Source organism: Acomys russatus, chromosome 32 (assembly GCF_903995435.1).
Source record: "Acomys russatus chromosome 32, mAcoRus1.1, whole genome shotgun sequence".
NCBI lineage: Eukaryota > Metazoa > Chordata > Mammalia > Rodentia > Muridae > Acomys > Acomys russatus.
The window spans coordinates 27,936,036-27,946,129 of record NC_067168.1 but is presented as its reverse complement, the minus strand read 5'-3'; the positions used below and the strand labels follow the sequence as shown (position 1 = coordinate 27,946,129).

At 43.5% G+C, this 10,094-nt stretch overlaps 1 protein-coding gene across 1 annotated transcript; it reads left to right on the top strand.

Annotated features, from left to right (window-relative positions):
* The first annotated feature begins 1,450 nt into the window (after positions 1-1,450).
* On the top strand, positions 1,451-1,849 carry LOC127184017 (60S ribosomal protein L36-like). The gene has a single exon (XM_051140228.1). It carries the CDS (start codon positions 1,478-1,480, stop codon positions 1,793-1,795), a length of 318 nt encoding a protein of 105 aa, XP_050996185.1. The 5' UTR covers positions 1,451-1,477; the 3' UTR covers positions 1,796-1,849.
* The last annotated feature ends 8,245 nt before the right edge of the window (positions 1,850-10,094 follow it).

Below are 10,094 nucleotides of genomic sequence, written 5' to 3'. Positions count from 1 at the left end.
TTTCTGGTCTGTCCTTACCCTCTTCACTCCTCACACACCACTCAGGGATTTACTCAGCCCTAGAAAGGTCTCACACTTTGCCACACACCCAAATGACTGCAGAGCTTGTTAAAATCATTTGCTGAGCCTTGACATAGACCTGATTGAAAGATCTGGAGCAGCATAGAATTTGCCTTTCTAGCAAGTTCCTGGGTGATGCCACAGCTGCTGGGGCTTCTAATCCATGGTACTCTCGCCTCGCTGTCTTAGTGGGCAGGGGGAAGCTATCATCACAGCAATGAACTTGGCCACCTGGGATCTCCAACTTCTGTTTTGTGGAGCTCCCTACTTGTGACAGAAGCACCGTAAAAGCGCATAAATAAAAATGATAAATAGAAAAAAAATGGATCAAAAGTACTTACAATTAGTCACAGACACATAGCATTGTAATAAATTAGTCATAACTGCAGGGAATAAACAGCTGTAATTTCTAGAGCCCTTCTTTCCCTAGACACCAACATCTAGGGTTCCTGCAGATAGATGGGTAGAAGGAAATGCGCTTTGTTCTTTATACTCAGAACTACTTGTCCCTTTTCTCTTCAAAGAGTTTTTCACAAACCACTGAATCTGACAGAGGATGCTCCCAAACATGCCCAAGGATCGCAGCATCTCCTGGAGGTGAAGGACCACGGTACAGCGCTCAAGCCCAGTACAATTACATCAGGCTGTATTAAACTAGTTCACAATTTGCCACCACCCACAAAACAGAAAGCAAATTGTTTATCGTGGATTAATAGCTTCTGTCCCTTTTCTGCTTTTTATTCCATCATGAACCACTTAGACGTTTCCCAAAATCACCCTTTCCTATAAAATCACAGTGATTCTAGCCCTGTTCTGGTCTCTATCTCGGTGCCTTTCCTTCTGCTAAAGTCCACACTCAATACAATCATGTTCATTTTTAAGATTCGCTCAGCCATGTCTGTCTTTGAACCTCCGTGGCCTTCTGGCCCCACATCCCCACGGAGAAATTTGTCGTTCTTTCTCTGTTTTATCCTTCTGCCAAGTAACCCACTATTGTGCTGAGGAGGAGTACCAAGTTCCATTGTCTGTAGCAGCCTCCCTCCACCTCATTACTGTGAGCCACGCCAGAGCTGGATGCCCACACAGAGCATGGTGCCTAAACTATCATAGCTGAGGCTCCATGGGCAGTGTAACCAGTGAAGGACAGAGGAGAGAGAAGCGCCCAGTGGATTGTGAATCTGCAAACCACAGCCAATTCCTGGAGGACCAGGAAGAAGCAGGACAGATGAGAACCAGGGCAGGGTACAGAAGAGGAAAGCAGTGGCCGTGACAGGTGGTTCAGATATGAGCATGTGCGCAGGCCTGAGAGCTGGTGGCTGTAGATCAGCAAGAAAGCCTAGCTGCCTATACTAGTTAAGTGACCGCTCTCAAAACATTTTGACCGTCCTGTCGCGGCCGCCATCGGAGAGCAGCAGCCATGGCCCTGCGCTACCCCATGGCCGTGGGCCTCAACAAGGGCCACAAAGTGACAAAGAATGTCAGCAAGCCGAGGCACAGCCGGCGCTGCGGGCGCCTCACCAAGCACACCAAGTTCGTGCGGGACATGATCAGGGAGGTGTGCGGCTTCACGCCCTACGAGTGGCGCGCCATGGAGCTGCTCAAGGTGTCCAAGGACAAGCGCGCGCTCAAGTTCATCAAGAAGCGGGTGGGCACGCACATCCGGGCCAAGAGGAAGCGGGAGGAGCTTAGCAACGTGCTGGCAGCCATGAGGAAGGCCCCGGCCAAGAAGGATTGACGCCCCCTCCCTCAATAAACGTTTGTGCACAGTTTAAAAAAAAAAAAAAAAAAAACATTTTGACCTCAGAGCGTCTTTGTGTCCTTCAAAATGACTGACAAGCCCAAAAGTGCTTTTATGTATATGACCGCCAACTTTCAATATTTACTAAATGAAATTGAAATGAAAAAAATGTTAATTATTTCTTCACTCATTTTAAAATAGAATGGAGTGTGGAAGATGACTCAGTCATTGAAGTGCTTTCTGTACAAACACATGGAGCAGAATTTGGGTCCCCAACATTCACATTAAAAACTAGACATATGCCTCCAATCCCCACTAGTGTGGGCAGAGACAGGAAGATTCCTGGGGCTAATCTAGCTTTCTTGGTAAAGCTCCAGATCCAATGAGAGACCTTTGTCTCAAAAGTTAAGGTGGACAGCAACTGAAGAAGGCACCCAACATTGACCTCCAACCTCCATGTGCGTGCACACAGATGTACACATACATACACACATGAACACACATATATGCTCACATAATAAAACAAAAAAACATTTGAAATCATTGCCTTCAGAAACACCTCTGTTGAGGGGTGCCACCTTGCTTTGTACCGCTACAAGAGTTTTTAATACCTAGAGCCACAGGAAATGGACATCTCTGAATCTGCCTGCAGTCAGTCTGCCATAGTGTGACTGAGTCACTGTGTCATTGATGGAGACACAGGGACTATCCACTGGTAAATAAATGAGAGTGAAAGTGGTGGCAGGGGACAAACATTGTAGCATGCTTATGAGAATAGAGTTGGCCTTGTGGACTCTGTGAAAATGTGTCAGAGATTCCCCATGGGTAGATCACACTTTGTGAACTGCCTGGGTAGAGTATACATCACCTGTGGTCACAGAGACAGAAACGACAGTGTCTTGAATAAGATAAAAGTATATTTCTTTTTGTGATTTCCAGAAATGAGTGGCACCTCTCAGCCCCATCCTTATGGCATCCTTCCTGGGGATATTATCATCCTGGTCAGATGGTACAAAATGGCAACCTGATCCAAAGCCATCTCTGTATCCCTGGCAACAGAAAGGAGAGTGAGCCTTACTCTTTAAAGAGCGCCTTTATGAGCCGGGCGTGGTGGAGCACACCTTTAATCCCAGCACTCGAGAGGCAGAGGCAGGTGGATCAATGTGACTTCGAGGCCAGCCTGGTCTACAAAGTGAGTCTAGGATAGCCAAGGCTAACACAGAGATACCCTGTCTCAAAAAAATAAAAAATAAAAAGAGTGCCTTCATGGTCCAACTGTGAATAAAAATGTATTATAGTATTGTAAAGGAGTCTGTGAGGTCTCTTCATCTGGGCATGGTTGCCACTCTTGGCTGCACTGCCCTTTCTTTGTAAGTTCTGCGGAGCACATGCCTGAGTAGAGAGCTTGGGCAAGATGGAGCTTACATCACCAGTTCCCAAGAGGCCAGAGGAGCCAGCCCTGGCAAGGAGTAAGGCTCACACATAGCAAAATGTTTTGCTGTGCATGGAAAACAAGCAAAGTGGAAGTTCACATAAGGCATCGCAGACAGGACTGAAAGCAACCACAATGGAAGCATACGATTTCAAAGGGAAAAGTGCCAGACACAAACCAAAATAAGGCTGTGCTTAGGATCCAGGCCAAAACCACTCGCATGGATACAGAATCCCTAGCCTAACCTCACCATGGCCTTAGTCCCAGCGACCTTATGCCAGAGTCCCTTCTCTCTTTCCTCATTTTAGTCACACTCAACCTTTCAGCTTGAAAGATAATATCTTAGTACACCTTGCCCTATAGCTTTTGTATATGCTGGTCTATCTCCTAGAACACCCTTCCCTCCCGACCACACCCTGTCTGACCTACGCATTCTCACCTTTTGGGGCTGTGGAATAGATGAGGACCAGCCAAAGGAGAACCAAATCCACTTGTTCTGAGCCTGTTATAGCAAGGCAGCCACCCACCATTGCTTAGTTCTGATAGACAGAGGCAGGCGGGAGAGGAAGAAGGCTTTACTTATATTCGGATAAAGGAAAACCTTGGCTCCCTCTCAAATGAAGACCGCCATTGTGGAGAGGCTAGTTGAAGGGAGCAGATCCCTCTAAATTTCATCTGGGACTAGGTCCTTCCTGCTCCCAGGTGAGGTTGGGTCTACCTGAGTTGTTCTTGGAACTCCCTGAACTTCTTTCCTGGGCTTGCAAATGTGTAATCATTCGCCCAACAGACTGCAAGCCGCACATGGACAGGAACTATTTCTTCTTCATTTCTTTCTTTCCAGCACCAGGTAACATGCTAAGCATACAGTAAGGGGGCTCAGTAGAAACAAAACTTATTACACGGATGGCTGCAGGAATGGATGTGTGACCGGATGACAGGTGACATAGATATCGGATATTTGCAAGCTGAGTGCAAAGTTCTGCTGCTTTTCAACTAAGAAATTCCCAGAACCCTCTACAAAAAAAAAAAAAAAAAAAAAAAAAAAAAAAAAAAAATAGCTGAGGGCTTAGTTCTGTGTTGTTTCTGCCCACTGAGCCAGCATGGCACTTCAGGAGAGCCACGCACCGGGGAAAATAAGGTTCTGATCTAGCTAGAGACAACAAAGACGTGAGCCATTTCAGGTTTAGTCCCCTCTCTACTCGCAGATCTGACCTGTCTGGGATTTGACATGTCTCGGGATGTCACCCTGAGGTACATTTCCTCCTAAACATGAATCACCAACAGCATCTTACAAAAATATTCCGCTGGGCTCTGGTGCCACACATTTAGCAGGGAGACTGCTTGTGCTGAGGTTCTAGCATAAACCTGCCAGCTGTAACATATCTTGCTGGTCTGACCCAATGACGGCCCACAGTACTCTCTGTCTAGGCTGCTTTCTATTTTCTGTCCTCGGAAGATTGTCAGAATTCTGCCTGGCTAAGCAATAAATCCATCTTTTGAGGGATCAATCGTGGTGACTGGCTGCAAGACCTGGAAATCCAATTAACTGCAAAATAAATAAAAATTTAAAAAAAAAAAAAAATTCACCAAAGTTGTTCGATGAGTCAGCTAGGAAATGTTCTGGACATTAAAACAAACAAAGAGAAAATTCAACTTCAATTGTCTTCTCTTTCTTTTTTTTTTTTTTTTAATCTTGTTATTGATAAATTTAGCCTTGGTTCCAATTTTGTCTTAGCCACAATTTGCCTCAAATATAGATCGGTCGGGATGGCTAGCACCACTCTAATTATACCCTGCAGGCTCTTTCCAGAGAGACGCCAACTCGGCTAGGATTACCTTACGACCATATGTAAAGCTTTAGGCCCGCTCCCCTTCTATCTTTTTACACTACATGTGTTCTTAAAGGGACATAAATCTGCTCAGATGTTATGTGGGAAATATGAGTTATTTTGGCTTCCTGGGACATTTTGAAAAGGACAGGGTTTTCATCAATTGCATCATGGCTGAGCAAACGGCCTTATGCCTCACTGCTACTGAGGTCTGCCAATCTGGAAGCATCACAAATGGAGCCAATGGGCACTGGGTAACCTCCCTTATGTAGGACTATATCTAGACCCTCATGGCAGTGAGCCACACACCCAGCCACACTCCAGCACCGTGTCAGCATCCTGGGAAGGTCCTGAGCAGCCAGGCAACCCGAAGAGGCTGCAGAGGAGAGAATAAGCCAGAGAAGATATTAGAGGAAAGGTTCATTTGAGGACCTACCAGCAACTGAACACATCTATTTCCTGTGGATAGACTAGGGAGGATAACACAGGGGCTGAGAGGCCCGGTCATCTAGAATAGTTACAGAGGCACAGCAGTAGGCAGGACTCACGGTCAAGGTCCAAATTGGAGTTGGGCTCCTTCTCTCATCTCAGATAGTCTCAAGCTGGGTCTCAGCCTCCATATACAGGCTTAGCAAACAAAAGGAACTTTTTTTATTACTTAAAAGATTTATGAGGCCAGGAAGATGGTTCAGTGGGTAAAAAGAGCTTACCATACAAGCCAGACAACCTGAGTTCAAAACCCTAGAACTCATGTAAAAAGCCAGATGGGCTGGGCATGGTGACGCACACCTTTAATCCCAGCACTCGGGAGGTAGAGGTAGGTGGATCACTGTGAGTTCGAGGCCAGCCTGGTCTACAAAGTGAGTCTAGGATAGCCAAAACTACACAGAGAAACCCTGTCTCAAAAAAACAAACAAACAAAGCCAGATGGGTAGCACTCATTGGTAACCCCAACACTCCTAAGGCAAGACAGGAAACAGGGACAAAGCAATCTCCAGGAACTTACTCCTGAAAGTTGTCCTCTGACTTCCTTATGCCTTCTATGGCAAAGGTATACATGCGCACACACGCATATGCAACACACACACACACACATGAGAGCTAAAGAATGCTCCTGCTTTGATGAACTACAAACTAGCTATCCTTCCTTTCTTCCTGTGATCCTGCCCTGGTCACCATTGAATTTTCCAACCCTGGTCATGACCATCAAACCAACAGCAAAGTCGATCAGTTGATGCCACCATGGGAAACAGGAGACCTAGAAGATTACTGTTTCTTCACATTTATATCTGGAAAGGAAAATAATGTAATTCTATTTTTAAAAAATAATAATTCTTTGCATCCTGTCTCTAAATGTTCCTTGACTTTTAAAATATGGTTGATACCTCTTTCAGCTTTCAAAATAAGCCCACCATGAGGAATGATCAGTTCAAATCACAAATCATCCACTTTCCTGTTGATTTGGTTTTACTAAAAATATTGCTTTGTTTTTGAAACTTATTTTTTAAAGCCTATGTCCTAAAAAACAAAGCCAAAAGAAAACAAACATGGCACTGGATAGTGTAACTACCAAGGGCATGATCATTAGTAACTACAAGATCTTTATGACCATAACCTAAGCTTGATGTCATGGGAAATAGAAAATACAGGGCCCAGTGATCTCCTATGCAAGGAAATTACTAGAAAACAGCCACAGTGGAATGCATAAGTAAATTCACCCTGTTAGTCTTCAGCCTGGTAGCCACATTGCTTACTCGACCACTTACTCAACAGATAGTTCTTAGATAATAAGTCTATTTCAAGTCCTGTGCATAACATTAGGAGGACCGAAGTGTGTAGAAGAGGATGCTTGCATCCACAGGTCATGGATACAATGGGCTAATTCCATAGGAAGCAATAGGTTACTAAGCACAGTGTAGACACACATCTTGTTAACCTATGGCATTGTCTTTTCATTTTCATCTAGCAGAGCTTGCATCAAGGAGGCAGCAGATGCCTGAGGCTCTCATCTTTCCAATCCTTCTTTCTTCTCCAAGGCAGGTAGTTACAAGTACCAAATAAGCTTCTATTCTCACTGTGGGGTTTTTTGGTTTAAAACTGTTTATTGATCAATAAAAAAAAGTAGGAAATCACAAAGTCATTGCCTGGGGAAGCTGTACTAGTAATTTTACAGCAGGCTAGATAGTAAGGAAAGATTACAAATGTTAGCAGGCAGGAGACCCAGCTCTTGCAAAACACAAGCCAATCCTGACATAAATCCAACTGTCATCCCTGACCTTGGAGAGCCTGCACAAGGTCAATGGCCCAATGAGGACAGCATAATGGTTCTGGTCCCAGTCTGTTTACTAGCTCTAGGGAGAAGTGGACAGATATCAGCTGTACTCACATATGTTTAAAAGCAATAAACACTGTAAGAAACAGATTTGACTCCTTAAAGAAATGCAAAGGAGGACATACACAGGAATTTAGAATAACATTTGGAAATAGATCTTTGTGGTTGGTTTTTAAGATAGGACCATCACTAGGACACACAGTTGCCACCACAACTGTTTGTATTAATAGCTGACTCACCCGTCTTTGCACGCTCAGATACATAGGTGTGTACTGACAACGTCCATTCATTCTTTCAGCCATCCTCGCTTCCCTCTGCTCACCAGGACCACTGTGGGTATGAGCACCCAGAGGCCTGTCACTTGTCCTTATTTTGCGTTAACCTCATGGAAGAACTTCGACTCTAGTGCACCATTTCCTTCACCCATTCACTTAGCTTTATTTTCCTTAAACTTCCCTACGTCCATCAGACACAGCTACCTAAAATAACTGGGACAAATATTTCCAGTTCCCTCCCCATGCCCATGTGTGCCCTCACCCAATTCTCTCTCCCACTAAGGCTTTGTTAGGCAATATATTCCAGATCTAAACAATCACCCAACCATATGTCATGATGATAGAGATTACCAAAGATGGACCTAAAGAGATGACTCAGACAGTAAGACCACCGGCTGCTCTTCCAGAGGATTCAAGTTTGATTCCCAGTGCTCACATGGCAACTCACAACCACCTGTAACTCCACTTCCAGGGAATCCAATGCTCTTTCCTGGTCTCCACCGGCACCAGGCACATACATAGTGTACAGACATAATGCATACAAAACACCCACACACATAAAACAAAATTATAAATATAAACATATATTCATATATATAATGTCATATATCAATGTCATTTCTGTGTCATTTTCAGAACTGTGTATATATAGTATACATATGATATATGATATATACACACCATATGTGTGTATACCATATATTTGCATATATATATATATATATATATATATATATATATGGCACACATAGCTAGTCCTGAAAATGACACAGAAATGACATCAAGAAATCCCAATTACACCAATAAATCTCATAAGGGGGTTGACTCCAAGTTCCTGAGGAACATGGAGTTTGTCAATAAGCACGAGAAAGGCCTGAAGCAGATACAGGCAAACAACGCAAAGGCAATGAGTGCGCATGTGCAGAGGCCATCAATGCCTTTGTGAAGCCCAAGGCACTTAAACCCAAGATGTCCAAGGGCCCAGCTGTAAGCTCTGCTGACTTGCTTTCACTGCCCTGCCCACCTAAGCCTTAGGAAACAGGCCTGTGGCTAAATGTCCAAGGGTCACAGGCTCAGACAACCATAGCCAAAGGCTGAAGCTCCAACTCAGGCCCAGGCTCCTGTGAAGACCCCATAGAAAAGGTTTCTATCTGCCAATGTGAAGGCAGATGGGCTAAGGTGACATGGCTACACGCTGTTTAGAGACGAGCGGTGTCCCACAATGTTTTTACAAATAAAGTCAAGGTTGGAGTCGGGGAGACACGAAGTAGCTGAATAGAACGTAAAAGGAAAACCTAACTATACATCATCTATGGGAAATGCACTTTTGCTTTAAAGAAACACCTAGGCTGAAGGTAACAGGATGAGAAACGACATTCCACATAATAGCAACCAGAAGCTATACTTACCTCAACCAAAACAAAGTTCAAACCAAAACTGTCACAAAGGGCAAGGAAATTCTGTAATGATGCGTCTTCTATCTGGAAGACGTATCGATTGTTATTAGCACCAACAGAAGGCATAAAAATACACAACAAGCATCGCTAGAACTGAAGGAAGAATAGACATGAAAATAATAGTAAGATACTTCAACAACCCACTTTTAATAATGGTTATAACATCCTTCAGAAACCAATTTTTAAAAAAGACTGAGGACCTGAACAGCCCTGTAGACAATGAACTTAACAGCTAGACACACATCCTACTCAGCAGCCCCAGAAAACATTCCCCTGACTCACTCAGGGAACGTACTTCAGAATAGACCACGTATTGGGACACAAAAAGGTGTTACACAAGATGGAGATCATTCCAAGTAGCTTTACTGACCACAGCAGAGTGAAACTGGAAACCAATAGCCAAGGAAAAACTGGAAATTTTACAAACATGTGTGAACTAAACAACGCATTTGAGAACAACCATTTGGGTCAAAAGAGAAATAAAAAATGAAATCAGAAAATGCATGGAGACCAATGAAAATGAAAACCACATCATTAAAAACCACAGGTACAACGAGAGCAGCAGTAAGACGTTTATTGCAATAACTGCCTACACATACCTCTCTCTCTCTCTCTCTCTCTCTCTCTCACACACACACACACACACACACACACACACACACATACACATGCATACATACATGCATACAACTTCTAATGACACACTTCAGGGAATAGAGAAAGAGAGAAGAGCAAATTAATCCTCAAGTTTGCAGGATAAAAAATATAGACAGAAATTGTCAAAAAAAAAAGAAAGAAAAGAAAAGAAAATATGGTGAACTTAAAGTTTTTATGAAAAGATAAACAAAATTGACAAATATTTAACTAAGGAAAAAGAAGTCCAGAAAGAAGACATTACACCTGATGTAAATAGGCTCATAAAATAATAACACTATAAACAATTAAATGGTATCAAACTGGATAGCCTAAAA

Excerpts from the sequence above, each read along its gene's own strand:
- LOC127184017 (XM_051140228.1), top strand. The coding sequence starts at position 1,478 with ATGGCCCTGCGCTACCCCATGGCCGTGGGCCTCAACAAGGGCCACAAA.